The sequence below is a fragment of the Malurus melanocephalus genome, unplaced genomic scaffold (assembly GCF_030028575.1).
Source record: "Malurus melanocephalus ecotype Western Australia unplaced genomic scaffold, MMel_1.1 scaffold_261, whole genome shotgun sequence".
Taxonomy (NCBI): domain Eukaryota; kingdom Metazoa; phylum Chordata; class Aves; order Passeriformes; family Maluridae; genus Malurus; species Malurus melanocephalus.
The window spans coordinates 980,087-996,711 of NW_026623493.1; the positions used below are offsets into that span (position 1 = coordinate 980,087).

Here is a 16,625-nt window from a genome sequence, read left to right on the forward strand (position 1 = left end):
TTTTTTTTTTATTAGACTTTTACCAAAGATTACATTTCTTGTGCTCTGTGTATTCAAGCACAGTCAGTTGTGGCCACTCGTGGTTTTGTCTTTACAGGTAATTGGACAAAAAATTTGCGGCAGTGGCAACACGAACAGCCAGGCCTCTAGTCTCTATTAAAACTTTATTTATTCAGCAAATTAAAGCCTGAAAARAACTTTGAACTATGTACTTTATGAAGTTTCATACTGATTTTTAAAATATTTAAATTATGTTAAATGACTTCAGCATCAGGCTTTTGTGGTGTATGATTTCATGATGACATGGTTGAAAGCAGCGTTCATGTCAGATTGTTTTAAAGGAAGTCTTTTGGTCCCTCAGTAAGTTCTGTATGTATTGGCATGACAGTAAAACATGAAACAACCTTTTCAAAGGTAGCACTTGCCAATCTTGGAGGTCTTTTCCATCATTAGTGTAATTTCTGGTTCCGTGAAAACCCAGTGTCAAAGTTCAGTGCTGTCTTACTTTTGCTTAGCTTTTCCTAACCTGTGGAATGTCTGTTGCCTTAAAGAATGCTTTGGAGAAGCTTGTATTGAATCTCCTCCCAGGGCATGGAAAAACACCTGGGCTGAGAGCTGAGTCTCTGTCCTGAGCAGAGCAGGGGAGTGATGCCCGCCTGGCTTTTTTGGGGCTGGCTCTTTCTGTCAGGGTGCTCCATCTCCATTGTGGCAGGTGGCTCTCCTTGTGGAGCTGCTCAGAAGGACCTAAGGTGGATTTCTGTTTCTCCAGGAGATGTTGGGGCAGTCCCTTTACTTTCACGTGATCCTGGGACTTCTTGTATTGCTCTCTGGTGCGATGAACCTTTGAGTATATATGGGCACAGTGACCAWCTAAGAGTGCATTGATGCCATCTGTGTTTTGGTAATTAATCATCATCATCATTTTCATCCCTAGAACTATCAAATCCACAGCTGTTGCATTTTTTAGGGTGGGATTTATGCTGGACTGTAATTTCCCAGTCATATTTTAGACCATCTTACTAATTCCATGAATTGAAGAGAGGGGAACCAACAAAAAAAAAAGCCTGTCATAAATTCCATAGTCCATCTCCTTGGACTGTAAGACTGTTAGCTGCTATCTTTTCCTGCCAGTGTTTATATGGTTCAATTTTTAATAGACTTGAACTGTAGAAACTGAAAATGCTAATGGAGGGCACTGTGCAGCATTTTTTGTTGTATGTATTTCCCYTTTTTTTAAATTTTTTTGTCCATCATGTATGAATTGGAAGAAATATATGTGTTGTCTACCATGTACATTTCTGGGAAATTTTATTATCTCGCATTTCAGTGAGATAATATTTGTGATTTTAGAGTCTGAATTCTTGTTTTGAGCGAATGCTTTGCTTTTATAAATACTCTATTCTTTTATTGCTGAGGCAATGTGTTAATATCACTCATTGTTTTCCATAGTATGAGCAATGGGAAAAATAACCAAAATGAACATTGCAGTAAACKAATAACTTTCTTTGTTTTGACCATGCACTTATTGTTTACTTATGCAAGCAGTTACTTATGTAAACATATTTAAAGCATGTTGCAAGACTTGAATTGAAATGCAAAACCCCCCAGTTTGACTACAAGATTGAAYGAACAGATTATATGAAAGTATTTTGAAAATCAAAAAGATACAAGAACATACTTATCTCTGAATTTGAGCTTACATATCTAAATTTTTGCAGGATTGCCATAAGGCCCAGTAGCACAAAAATGTTGTTCAAAAATTAGTACTGAGCAGTTCTCTTGCAAAAGTGCTTGACTGAGTGTGGTGTGTGGTAACAATTCCCAAAAGTCATGGGGTGTTTCCTTGCTTTCTGCTCTTTGCAGGAGTGATTTATGAGTTTACAAGTTCCTTCCCAAACTCTGTAATTGCCCTGACAGTTTCCCAGGTGGACTATATCCAAGCTGGTATAAAGCAGTACTCATTGCAGCTGGACCTTCTAATTCATCTTGAGTTAGGTATAGGACTTCTTGTTCTTTTTGTCTTTATTTAGATTTTTTTGCCTCTTGAGAAACATTGTACTGTGGTAATTGGTACTACATTCTCTTCAAACACCACATATGCCTGAAAGGAAAACAAAACTCTGGTAAGTCTCAACTGAAGGCTTTTCATTTTATGAATGGAAACAAGGACAAATACAAAATTTGKTTTTTGCATATACGTAGCRGGTCAGCTTTCCCCTTGTTGAAACMATCTTCTCTWGGATTCCTGGCTTGAATTCCAGCAGGTGCCCCTTCAGGCCCATGTCTCTTAGCAACTGATCTTCTCAGTCCCACCGTCATTTCTGATTTAGTGCTACAGACACTTTGGTGATCATGTTTGGAAACTGTWGGTGATTCTCTGTTTTCTGTCAGCTGAATGGTCCCTCCTTTCCCTGAACACTCTTTCTTCCTTCTYCCAGTGTCACACTGGCCACCACATCCCACTCCAGCTGGACTTTCCTTCTCCATGGCATTCCTAYCTTGCTAAGTGTTACACAAGACACCAGCCCACACCTCGCAGATGATCTGTGCTGTGCTGTTGACTTTCTAGAAACAGACCAAACAGGATATAATGTGAACACCGATGATGACAGACCCAGTAACACAGTTACTTTGTTTAAACAAGCCCATAAAAGAAGTGTTTCCCCTCTAACAGCCTTCCTGGTGTTGCAAACTTCCACTTGCATAATGCACAACTCACTGGAGATTGTGCAGGCATAAGCAAAAGAAAAAGCTGTCTCTTGCTTGTGTGTACTTGCACTTCAGAGTAAAGCACATCCATGTGGAAGATGTGCTGTCTAGCAGTTAGGGAGTCTCCTTGGAAGGATACCAGTTCTTAATTGGCTCAGTCATGCATAGACCTTGTATGCTTCTTGCCTGAGTTTTATAGTTCTAATAATCTGTTTGCTGGCATTTGAGACTAAAATGCATGCTATTGTAAGAAAATCATTTACAAATAATGGTTTGAGTGCAGAAGAAACATGGATGAGTAAGGGGGAAATTTGCCTTGCACTTAGACATCATTGRAAGATTTTCAAACTGCACATTAAAAGTTAAATTTCATGAATTGTTAGTAATGCACCTRAAGTTACCTTTTTAAGGTACTAAGGACTTGAACATTAAGGATACTGATGAGCAAAATGTTTAGGAAGAGAATATTAAATGCTATACTGTGATGGAAAGAAATATTGAAGAATAGCCTAGATCCTTGCTCCAGAAAGATAAAGGTGTAAATTTTTCTTGAACAAAATTTTTAAATATATAACAAATGAGAAGCATGTGTGAACAACTTTGCTGATGTAATTGAGGAAACTCTTTCATTTCAATCATCAGAAGATATATGATTTTTGGAAGCTCACCAACAGTGGTTTATATGTTGATTCAGTTACTCATATTTGTTTGAGAAAGGGCACAGTAAAGTGGAGCTTATTAAAAAGAACCATTAATGCAATTAATCTCATTTCAGAACTTTATTAAATCTATTTAAATATGCATTCAAATATTTCAGAGACATCAGACTGAGTGTTTAGAAAGAGATGAATGCAGTGRCCATTAAGTTTTAATTGTCTCTAATCTACTATGGCAATAAAAATAAAAACTTTTTAAGAGGAGTATTCTTTATAATGCATTATTTGATAGGAATATTCTTAGCAAAACCATGTAAGCAGTACATTTTCTGCTTTTCCATCATTTGAGTATCTAAGTCATATGCTTCTAATAATCTTTATGTTTTCCTTATCTGCATTTAGCAGCATTCAGAAATCTTCCTTAATATTACTGAAAGGGAAAATACCTTTTAGTMGTCTTCTCCTTTTTCCCCCTTCTCTACAAATTTTACTAAAACATTAAAAATTGGATATGAATCTTATTTTGCTGTAGTGTTCTGAAGTATTCTGATGAGCCTGGATAAGCTGATGTGGCCTTTGGGGAGAGACACATCAAATATAGGCAGACAGCTCCTRTGTCTGGTAACAAAGACTGAGGAGGTCAAAACTATCCCAACAGGCCTGAGCAGGTCAGTCAGAGGCAAATGTTGGAAATAAGATTTGGTGGGGAGGGGAGTAAGGGGCCTGGGTCAAGTCCTGTTCAAAAAGTCAGCTTTGTCAAAAGCTTCAGTCACATTCTTACCTACAGGCAACCTCTGCTGATCCCAACTCATTAATCGAACTGGAGAGCCGTCTTGACCCTGGCTCCTTCCCTTTGAAGTGTGGTGTCCTCTGCAGCATGAGGAAATAATTTGCTGCCTGATTCAATGAGCCATCAGTAGAGCCAGCAGACCTAATGACATGTGAGAATATTAACCTCCTACCACGAAGAGCTGTGAATCTTGAGAGGCAGTCTATAATTCACCCAGCACTCCTGAGCCTTCCCTTTCTGTCTTATTCTTGCACTCACTTTCTCACTCACAGGGAGAGAGAGGAGAGACCCTCTTGTCGTAAAACTTTATTTCCTTCAGTAGTGTGAGCCTTTCTGAGCTGCTTGATAATGAGTTACTTTCCTCTTGCAGTTGGGTAAAATTTATACTGAAATACCAGATGTCTGTCTTGCATATAATAATTTCTGTTTAAATTATGACATGGGCTACGTAACTGACATCAAGGGGATGGTAATCRCAATACCTCCCCAAGCAGACTACTTTGTTTCCTTATTTTTTTTTCATCATCAGAGGAAATAAGCAAAARTAAGAGAGCAAACATGCATAAAAACGCTGTTGTAGTGTACAATATGTGTTTTAGCTTTCCTCAATCAAGAGAATATTTCTGCAATCCTCTTCTTTTTCATTTTCTTTTTTTTTTTTCCTACCTAGAGAATAAAACAGTTCTGCCTGGCCTAGTGCTGTGTGTTATGTGCATACACAAGGGTGTGTTCTCACCCTTTGATTCTTAAGAAAGAAATTGTTGGTATAATCCCACTACTTTAAAAGTCAGAGCTGGTTTTTCTCTTCTTGACTCCTTTAGCATTTTTCCAAAATTCAAGACTCAATGTCTGGTAAACTTCAGAGAGAGAGACAATGTTATTCATGTGGCTAAATAATGAGACAGGAAAAGCAAAAATGGCCCTGTGTGTATTTACTACTCACCATGGAAGTGGTGGTCATTACCAGACTGTTATATACCCGTGTACAGTGAAATACTCAGAGAGTTTTATTTTGTTTTTAATGTCTTTTCATAGTGCTGATGGGTGCTGGATAAGATCAGAGGGGGAACAATATCCAACACAGCAAATCCCAGACCAAAATGGCTGTTGCTGGTAACAGTCTTGTATGTGATGGAAAGGTTTTGGAAACTTTTTTGCTGTAACTGTGCTCATCTTTGGTGGAAACATAGTTGGCAAAAACTAATGGAGTTATAGCAAGTGTGAACACCTAGGATGGTTGAAGATGTTTCTCTGCTTGCAGTGAAAGTTAGTGATGCAGTTGTGTGACCAAAACCTTTCTATTGGAAATTGAGCCTGAATTCTGTCTCGTTACTGTTATAGGATTATTTTCATTCTGAGGAGCTGTTGCTAAAAACTGTTGGTGTATGGTGTGGATCTGCGTACAGGCTAAGGTACCATGAAGAAGGGACAAAGGAGGGTATSGGGACAAAGCAGGGTAGGTGGCAGAAGGAAATAACAAAAAAAGGCAGTCACATGCTGATTAACAAGTACTACAGTGACTGTGAATATACCTGTGTAGATCCCTGTCTTTAAGTTGTTCTAAAGATATTTTTTTACATTGAGGGATTCAATATTATGTCCATTAACAATTCTCTGCTATCATGCTTGAGCAGTCTATTAGTCGTTCTCACCTCTTATAGCTGGTCACAAAGGCCAGTCCCCTTGCCTCTCTCTGCTTCATCTTTTTTATTAAGTTTATTAAAACTAGTCAGATTATACATTCTTATGGCACAGGCTGTGCTTGGTCCATTCATTATGGTTTCTTATCTTGGCAGGCAATCTGAATTGAACGGCAGCTAGTCCATTATGCACATATGAAGCCCATCACTCCTCCAGCAATGGCCAATTCATCAAACATTTATCTTTTGCCCTCTGAGCAGCGCGTCAATTTGCTTGTCAATCCTCAGCCTTGGTTGTTGTGGAAGATGGGAGAAAAATTACTTTTCTTTTCCCCCTTCCCACTGAACTCTGGTAGTCAAAATGGGCTTTGCTCTCCTCACTCTGCTCCCCCGCTCTCTGTGGAAAAAGGGGAGGGGTCAAGTTACTATCTGAATTGCAGAGTGACAGATTGATCCAAGATACAGTAAAGCTTTCATTATGGCACTCCCTTTGCACTTGAATTTGCTCATATTTCCATTATAATACTGGTTTTTAAGGGGTTTATAAATAGGTTCTTCACTTGGCACATGGAGCTGAGAGGAGCTTTTAGGAATAAACACATTACAGGGTTTTAGCTCATTGTGGGTTTTCTTTGTTTGCTTTTTTTTAAACAGGTAGGGTTAGATTTTGTAAACCATAGCATGTTCTTTTGCTATTTCTAATCACTAATACTTCATTGAATTCTTTCAATTTCAGGAAGTGGCAATGTTTCTTTTCTTTCTTTTTTTTTTTTTAATGCCACTTCTTTTATTAGGACTGAGTTCCATGTTAAGATTGGGGAAAAGACAACTAAAGCAATAAAGCAAGAGTTTTGCATCCAAGTTTTTCTTTAAATCCTTCAACAAAGGCTTTCAAGAATTTTTAGCAGAATGACTTTTAAGTCCCTAGGTAGGAATATTAGGGAGGTGATTCATAATTAAACTATAAGTGGTGTTTTTTCCAGAATGCTCTTTGATAGGCTGTGAATACATAGTCACTTTCTCTCTGCTTGGTAATTTTTTGCACTGTTTTGCAAACTGCTTTTTCTAATATGGTACTTGTTCAATGACTAAGAACTCATTTTCTCATCCATTTTGTATTATTTTGMAATATTTTGTATGGCTTATATGAAAACTGCCTTGCCACAAGCTATAGTACASGGAGTGTCATTTTATTTACATTTAAACAAATTTGTAACAGTAATACAGTATAAAATCTCATGTTTAATCTGAAAGATGTAATCTAGAACTTTAAGCAAAAAGAAGCCTAAAATGAAGGATAAAGCTTGAGCTGTATCACTGGGAGGTGCATTAAATACACRTAGTGAAATCTGAGTCTTTAAGAGGTCAATTAGAAAAGAAATTGAACCCCACCAGAGTCAGTCTGATTGCTAATTTATCTCTTTTGCTCGATTGTTCTGGTTGTTTGCTTTATTGAGAGTTTTTTGTGTTTTGGTTGTTGTTACTGTCTGTGGTTTGTTGTTTTTTTAAAAATTTCAGTAGTCTTGGTGGGAGAGAATGGTGGTTGAATGGCTGGATGGTTGACTGTAATATGTTTGTGTCAGCTGCTGAAAGCTGTAATTGGGATTTGTACTTTATTTCACCAGGTAAATAATCCACTCCTATGGGACACARCCCTTGCAGATTCTTTTACCTTAATGTTGTAGTTTCTTTTAATTTCATTGCAAGATTTTGGACAAATAGGCTGTGTCCATCTCTCCCAAACATAAGTGCTCCACTGAGCCTCAGATGCCCATTTTTCTTGCTGCCTGTCAGGAGTTATAGGTAACTGGGTTTCTAGAGATGGATGAGATAAATCTGCATTGTTGCTCTTCAGACAATGCCATCATCTGAAGAACTACTGCTTAAGAGCAAGTTCCCTCTCTCTAGAAATATCTGCATTTCTATTTTATTATTGGTAGGAATGTGTCTGAAATGTTGTGAACTTAATAGTTGAGGGAATCCAGGAGGCCTCATCTTTTTTCGTCTGTTTATTGACTCTATTTTTGTTACAGTTTTCTTTGAGGTTTTGYGGTGGTGGCTTCTAAAGGTTTAGAAGTTTGGGCTTCTTTTTTTAAGCAATGGATTTTGCTGTGTGAGACTCAAAATAAGACTATAAAAAAAAAAAAACTAGATGAAGATTCTGAGTTTTCATAGCTGCTTCCAGATATTTTCCGTCTACCAACAGAAAGATGGAAGTCATGCAAAATGCTAAATAACCTGAAAAATACTAACATTTCCTCTGGTATCAACCAAAACAAAGCATTTATTGCTTTTCAGATTTTGGAGGTTCTTTAATTTCACTGGGATGTTTTTCTTTTTTTGGTGTTCTGCCTAGATCCACAAGACAAGTCAGAGCTGTCCATTAAATACTGTRTTCTGTTGTCTTTTATGTTCTATTATCATGCAGAAAACTGTAAAATCACGTAGTAGAATGCAAAAAAAAAATCTTTTATTCTTGAATAATGTAGAGGTAAATTTTTGATGCTTTACTTGTATTTTGCCCACCTGATGTATTTTATCTATCTATCTATCTGTCTGTCTGTCTGTCTATCTATCTGTCTGTCTATCTATCTATCTGTCTATCTGTCTATCTCTCCTATTTTTTTATTTTATTTTGTTTTGGTGAGGTTGAGTCAAAAGACTGGAAGTAAGGAGTTCTGGGTGTTATTTCTTGTCTCTTAGAAAATTGCTGGAGGTCAACTTCCGTTAGTCACTTAACCTCTCTCTGCTTTACTACAAAATGGAATTTTAAGCTCAGCAGGTTTTTGAAAAGTAATTCATTAAAGTTTTACCAAAAAAAAAAAAAAATACTTTATACTCCTTGGCTGCCAGGTGCTGGAGAAACAGAATTTGCATTTCTATTTAAATACTGAAATTATCTAGTACTAAGGTTCTCATGTTGATTCTGCTCTCCTGTAATCTATTAAAACATTAAAGGCAAGGAAAAAAAGGTATTTTAAAAAGCTCTTGTTTTGTAACAGCTCCATCTTTAACTTCTGCTAATGGCTATCTCTTGTCAACAAAATGCAAATCAATTTCAAGGCTAAACCCAAACTCTCTCATTTACATATTGTTAACTGCTCTCTCTTTTCCTGTTAAACAGGAGGAAAAAGTCAATTAGATATGAGGCAGCTGTCTTATTAATGAAGGGGTGGGATAAAATGTAAGGACCTCTTCTTTTTTAGCATCTGGTTCTGAGCAGCCGGTTCTTCTGAACAAGGACAACTGCAGAGTACCAAGTTTTGTCTATTGCTTGAGACACTTCTGCTTTTTTTCATTTATAAAATCTCATGTTTTCAGTGTCAAATACTACCAAAATGAAGAGTTGCTCTGTACTTTCATTGTAACCAAATCCCTGTCTGGCCAGAGGGATCACATGAAATAGTGTAATTGACAATTACCATGCATACACATATGTACAAAAAAAAATCTCTGCCATGACATTCCTTTATGCTTAAAACTTTGTTACAAACCATGAATGAATTATGGAAAACAAAGCTGGAAGAAATCATGCTGATTAGCCAAAGGACTTGGATAAAATGACATTTCTGAGACCTTTATATTCAAAAGGATTATTTACTGTCTGCTTACAGAACATCTTAAGTCGTTTTGCGCAGGGAGTCAGTTTCCTGTTTAGCGCAGTGTTTTTGTAAGCTAATGAGGGCAAAGCGTGAGCCATAGGCAATGATGCTGTGATATTAGCTGTGACAGGGAGCTTGATCATAATTATCTTAACGAGGATAGGGTTAATTACAGTGGAAACTTAAAGTTTTTTCCGTTTGAATGAGGCGGCACTGAATACGTTGTGATGTTTTGTCGGTTTGATGTGACTTTGAAAATTGCAATGGAAATCTCTTGGCAACACTTGCTCTCCTCTGGGAGCAGAGTGTGAGCCCTGCAATGAGGTAACTGAGACGGTACCTGTGGGTGAGATAATGGGCAGCTTTCATGACATTAGAGCAGGGACAGGCAACCTGCAATCCACCTTAGTGGTGTTTATTAGCCTTTGGAAAGCAAGGGAAGCAGCTACTTAGCACAAGCACTTCAGTGCTGGTTGCGCTGTTGTGGTGAGATTGTGCATTTTTTGAAATATTCTAATATGGGGAGACTTTATGCTGTAGACTGTGAGAAAAGAGCACAAATTTAATTTTAGACTGGTTCTCTTTCTTAGAGGATTTGCCTCTTTTTATACTCGTCTCTTAGGTTGCTTGTGCCCTTCTTCCTATGCTGTGTATACATAAGCATTCCTCTCCTCTTTTGTAATGGGCTCATAAGGAAATACTTGGACTACATTAATATTACTTTCTCAACCTCATTAAAAATAAAAATGACAGTATTTTGTACTCATTTATGTCTCAGCTTCCCAAAAATGCTTTCTACGTATCCATTTACAATTGCAATCCTTTCTTATACCCCATCTGCAGATGGGAAATTGAGGCTTATAGAAGTTATARGACTTGTTGGAGTTTGCTCCATAAAATAAATTGTGTGGATTGTACTTAAAACTTTTACATTTTGGAGTAAACTGCTGTGCAGTATTTCCTGATATGTTATGATGGCAGAGACTATTGCATAGAATTTAGTAGGCAGTATCACTGAACAATAGCAAACGTGTTTTTTCCTTTTTTTTTTTTGGTTCTTTGCCACATCTTGCCATTTTTGTTTTGGTCCTGTTTTGTTTTTTTTCTTGTTTAAGATGAAAAAAAAGATCCATGAGTAGCAAAATAGCATACTTTGTAAATTTGTAATTTGCTGTAATTTTATATTAAAGGCTACACCCTCTCTCTGTACTGAAGCAACCCCTCCCATCTCCCTGGACTCTGAATTTAGGTGATTAAATCACCAAGTGCACACTGCTCTGATGACATGAAAACAGCAATTATAAGCAACCCCCTGTGTAACATGGCTCCTTTTTAACTGAGCAGCTAATAACATTACATGGCAAAAATTATCAAAACCAGACAGGTGTAAGGAGATTTGTGCACAATTTTCCCTGCCTATCTCTGAAACTAGTACCCTTGTGTTCAGCCCGGGCTTGTGAAAGAAAGACTGTTTCAATAGGCAACTCCCTCTAGTGTTTCAAGGCCTTTTGTCCCACTTCATGGCTTGTCATTTTGTTTTATGCCTCCCCTGCAGCAGTTTTGGATGTGCGCTTTCTTCTCCTTGCCAGTTGCCAACCATTTGCTGATTCTCATGATAAGAGTATTATATTTGCATAACATAACTCAGGAACAATGTGTATTTTGATGCTGACACTGACCAGAGCCCAAGCAGTGTTTTTTCACAAAGGAAYTATTAACATCCCATGAGGCTCTGTGGTGCTGACAAGGAGGTGGCCTTCTCTGAACTCTTTTGGCAAGTCAAAGTCATACATTGAAATGTGAGGTTTGGAAATAATCCACTATTTATACAATAAAGAGTATTTAAGGGGAATTTGCTAAACGAGGTTTGTCAAACTGAAATGAAAACTCCTAACAGCTTGATAAACTCACTGCTACTTCCTCTGGGTTTTTTGCCTTTTAAAGGTACTTGGGGGAAAGCACTGTCTGAGATGTTTGTTGCTTTCTGCTCAAATCTTGACTTTGGCAAAACCAGGTCTGTTGTGACCTTTTGCTGAAATAGCTAGCTCAATGCAGCATGCTAGCACASCTCTTGATGGTGAACAGTTAATGTAGGCTGAATCGAGTTTTTTTTTCCCAAAACTGCTGGCTGAAGGCAAGTGCAAAATGTGTGACTGTTACTGTGGTGATTGTTTCAGTAAAATATTTGTAATAGAGGCCTTCATTTTTTCAGCTTCAGGAATTATAGTATCAATGCACTGTAAGGATACAGAAATGCCATAGGRTATAGGCATGGCAAATTTTCTTCAGGTCTGGCTGCCCAGCATCGAAATGGTATTAATAATGGTTGTACCACCCTTTCGAGTCAAGAGGCTTTGGAGTCCTTGGACTGCACACCCATTTTGGTGTTGCACAAATGTTACTTGAATATTCRTAGTTTAGCTGCAGTACCCAGTTTTAAGGTCACACACTTGATTTCTTTTGGTTGCTTGAACTGTCTAAGTGTGAYCTGTAAGTGGTCAGTAAGTTCTGGCTACAAAAGCTGTGTCTTGTTTTTGTTGCACAGATGAATGTTAAATTGTCTTTCCTAATAATACTTGTGTTTTCCTCCAGTATCTGTGGAACTTTCTRACAGGGATATTGGCTGTACTTTGATCTTTGCCAAAAACTGGGGGGAGGGTGAGAAAATCCACTCAGTATAAATGTCATTGGAAACTGAATAAATAGTATAACCTGCATCCCCCTTATTCATCACATTTTACAAAGCAGCCAGGAGATGCAGTGATGATCTTCCCACTGGTAGGCACAGTAGATCAGCTGTCAAGTCATGCAATCTCAGCATATCTTTAGGTGTCTGGTAGGTGAATGAGCTGTGAATGCGTGTCTGTGCGTATGCTTGTATATCGGGTGTCCTAGTTGATTAATGTGTGGGGTTTTTTTTATTATTGGAATGTGCAAGCATTAAGAATCAAGCTTGGAATAGATGCCTTAACAAGGTACTGAACTGCTCTTTTTTAGGGTTTTTTTTTTAGGGTTTTTTTTTTTTTCTCCTTGTACTTTGCTATGAGAAGAATGAATACTTCCAGAACCTTGTTTATTTACAAGTCATTATCTTCACTATCATGTTGTCAAATGCTCCTTTTCAAAGCTGCACCCTGCAGTCTGACCTGTGGTTTGCCAGTGGGACACTAAGTTCTGAGAAGAAAGCAAATGACTTTTCTGTCTGRTGTAATTCTGCATTTTATTTTGCAGAGAACATTTTATTTTGTTTGCAGGAGCTCAAGAAGCTAATTAAGAGGATAATAAAAAAGGGGGGTGGAAATCCCTTCTACATTTCCTATTATTGAATGTAAGGTAACTACTAAGAAACGATACTTGAAGTTGTATTTATTATTGTTAGCAGGGTATGATATTTCTTGGCAGAAATGATGGATGACAACTTAAATTTGTGTCCAGGGAATGAAGGTGAACTGTGACAGAGTTATTTATCTTGGGAATGGAGGTTAGGGTCAGGCGAGGCTGGGTGCCTGAAGGCACAAGACATTGACAAATTCATCCTGCAGGCCCCATATCTGAAGCCTTTTGTTTTGGATCCTGGCTACTCACTAAGTGACCCGCATCCTTCATCCTGCCAGCATGTGAAGGATGTGTTGCAGTGCCAGCACTCCCCTTGCCACTAATGCTTGTCATTCACTCTTCTGACAGGCCCAAACCAAAACTATTCCCACTCCTGAAAGGGAAGGTTAAAATATTTATTTCAGCTCATAATGGCCTCCCTGATTTAGTGGAGTATCATTTTTCCTGTTGCCTTTGTCGTTTGCAGGTCACTAGAAGGACTGAAAACATTCAGTTACTTGGAAGAGCTGATCTTGGACAACAATCTGCTCGGAAATGACCTTCTGTTACCCAGGTTACCCCACCTCCATACCTTAACGCTCAACAAGAACCAAATATCCTTTCAAAGAAATACCTGCAAAATGTCAAATGAGTTTTATGTGTCAGCCAAATTAAAGTATGTGAAATATAGTTCATGTGCAGACAAAGCATTCTCTCGTTTGGCACCTGGAATACTTCATAGTAATTTATTACAGGTCATTCATAAATGAAATGCACCATTATATCTTCCTGTTGCTCCATTTTAGTGAGAGATCTAAGTTATGGCTCTGAAATCTTTCTAATAGATAAAATAGAGAAAGAAAATAATGTCAGTGCTCGCCGTGTGCAGCAGTTCCCGTGTTTGCTTGGGGTTCTGTTGCAGGCTGACCTCTAGTGGAATCGAGCGTGCAGTGAAACGCTCTTGGGTTTTTATACTTTAAATAGCTCTTAAAGCATTAAAGTAAAGTAAAATAAAATTAATTAAACTCACCCAACAATTTTAATGAGRTAATATGCACAATTGGGTAGCTTCTGTGCAACTGCAGCTGTAAAAGCATGTCACTCTATTCTTGGTGTTCCAGTTCTGTATAAATTCATATAAAATACTTTCCAAATCAAGGTCTTAATACAGTGAAGTCTTTTGATGTATGACTAAGTGCAGTTGTAACCAATCAGTCACTTCTCCATATGCCTGAAGTTAGTGCCTGTTTCTGTTTATTAAGAATAAATATTTTAACATTTGTCTAAATACTCTGCTGAATGAGAGCCCCTAGTCTGTAGGCTTATAGATAATGGTCTGCAAAAACTAATTATCTGCAAAGTCTGTGGGCGCAGTCTTGATTATTATATAATTTTCCCACACTTTGACCCATCTGGAGATTTGAAGATGTGTGATATATGATTTTACAAAAGTGAGGGGCGATCAAAGTGTGGCCAAAAGGCCAACTGAGGCCCGCAGAGCCTCCGAGCACAGCCCCAAAGGCCTCGCCTTGTAATTGCAGCGTGAGGACAAGACTGCTCAACTGCAGGCTTTTATTACAGACAGTGTAAACAGAGAGCAATTTACCTCCTACTAAAGCAAAATCCTCCTACTGAGGGGAATAAAAATAACTGCAGATTCTACGATTTCTGCACTTATTTTTGACTCTATAAATAAATAAAAATCAGCAGAGTAACTTTTTTCCTTGGAGCTGTGGAAATTTGCCAAGAGTGCCTTTTGAACAGTAACAATCATTACTGTGCTAGGTATTTGGCTAGATTTATGGTTAATGCAGGATATTGTGGGTTGGATTTGAGGAACTGGTTTTGTTGTTTTGTTGTTGGCCACCATGGTAAAATCATTAAGAATGTACAAGAACATTTTTGGGATGCCAAAAACAAACCGTGAAATATAAGTTTGGCAATAAGACCAAAAGCCTTTGAGTATATTTGTCCTTTGTGATGGTGTCAAGGAAGAGTTTTGGAGTTACCAGAAGGAGGGTAGAGGTRTTGAATATGAACTCAGCAAACAAAATCAGAGGGAAAAAATTATCCTGTCATTAGTAATCCATAAAGAGTTTCTACTGCTCTTTCAACCGTGCTAAAATAGTATTGTCAAGTTGAGTAAGCTCTCAAAGTCAATGATAACATTATAAGAATGATTTGATCTATCCTCAGATTTTTTTTTTTATTCAATCTAAAAACTATGAAGCTAGAGCTTTGAGAGTATTGGGCTACCCAGGTTATAGAAATAATGCATGCATTTTGTATTGTGCTACAAATAATTTAATGGAGGAGTTGCAGAAATACTTGTAAAATACCTAATGTATACAAGCTGCCCAGAGAAGAAAAATTAACTGCTGTCCATCATTAACATTTTGAGCTCTAGGGAATGGTGATCTGTTGTAGGGAGTACACATCAGTCTGCAGAAGCACGGAGACCTTCCAGATGCCTCTCTTCAATGTTAATGCCGTATTTGAAAAAAAGGTCTTATTTGAACTTGAATCACTTCTTTTAATGAATTATTTCTCTATAGTATTCTTTGAAAAATGTGAAGAGAAAATGTGCRTTTAATAGAATAATGAAATACATTACAGGAAAGATTGTTCAGTATATGACAGTAGAACTACATAAAGGACACAAGTGAGCAAAGAATAYAGATCTGAAATAAAACTTCAGTAGRTGGAATGTTGACATGTATAAATACATATATACAGAGAGAGAGTGAGAGAGAGATGAATGTAAACAAACAGCCAAACTGACCCCTTTGAAAATTGGAATAACATGTAAACTTTAAAGCRCATATGAGAGCTTTCCTGAGTGTCTCTTAATATAACTGTACTCTTCTCTACTTTTATTCTGGCTTCATTTTGATCCATATCCTGTTTCGATAGTTCTGATAAGAGCTTTCTATTCCTTTTTCATGGTTCACTTATTGTGTGGCATTGTATGTGTAAATAACATTTGGGCTCTCCTAACATAATGTCTGGAYACTGTACAAATGTGAAAGCTTATCTCTAAATCAGGTAAAGACTTAGAAGAATCACCTGGTATTTTTTTCTTCTGGTTGTGTGTTTCAGTTACAGTCAGGCCACTATCAATTTTTCTGCTAGAAGTGGAAGAAGAAATTAAAATATTGCAATCAAAAAAATGGGCTCGCTCTCAAATTTTCTGTGACATGTAATCTGTTTAAATTTTTCAAAAATGAGGTCTATATGACTGAAACACCTCAAGGATAGTCATCAACCTTGTGCACTGTTGGATTGTGAATCTAACATGCTTTTTTTTCATGTGTATATATTCTTACAAAAGTCTGATTTACTTTGGGAGACTTASCATCTTAGTTTTTTTCTTGCATAGAGTGGACAGCAGAAAGCAGCAAGATCAGGATGGATGGTGGTAGGTAGGTGGAAAGTTGCTTTTGGAGGAAGACTTATGAGTGCAGCCACCTATGCTTGTAAAAGGAAGCCTCATTTCTCCTTTTAAGTGGGTTTGCTAAATACTAAGAGTCAGTCAGGAAACTTCTAAATAGATTTATTTCTCTGTGGGTGTTATAGCAGTATAAGGTTTCATGGCTTTTCACTGTGCTGAGCTTAACCAGTATGGAACAATATACATTAGACATTTCAATTTCCTTTACATTTTAATCTTTATGGTATTTGTCAAAACTACTCAAATGGGCAGTTTCAAAATTTGGCGAACTATCAAAAGAAAATTTGTCACATAAATACAGATATGCATGCATATATACCTGTATGCTGAAAATTAGGAGGTGTTCACTGCCTCACTTTAAAACAGATAAGTCTGCTAATGAACAAGATCTGTGATTCTTTGTAGAGAAAGTCCTACTTCCTTTACTTAGTCCAGTAAGCTGGGCATACATTTAACATATAT

At 37.4% G+C, this 16,625-nt stretch overlaps 1 protein-coding gene and 1 non-coding gene across 2 annotated transcripts in view; one reads left to right on the top strand and one right to left on the bottom strand.

The window, feature by feature from the left end:
• The window catches only part of LRMDA (leucine rich melanocyte differentiation associated), a 448,666-nt gene that overhangs the window by 416,284 nt on the left and 15,757 nt on the right, over positions 1-16,625 (top strand). The window contains exon 6 of the mRNA XM_057375873.1: positions 13,200-13,331. Coding sequence (XP_057231856.1) covers positions 13,200-13,331 — 132 coding nt within the window. The remainder of the gene's footprint in view (positions 1-13,199; positions 13,332-16,625) is intronic.
• Positions 10,124-10,213, bottom strand: LOC130579241 (small nucleolar RNA SNORD116). The gene has a single exon (XR_008965965.1). It is a non-coding gene; the product is annotated as a small nucleolar RNA SNORD116 (small nucleolar RNA).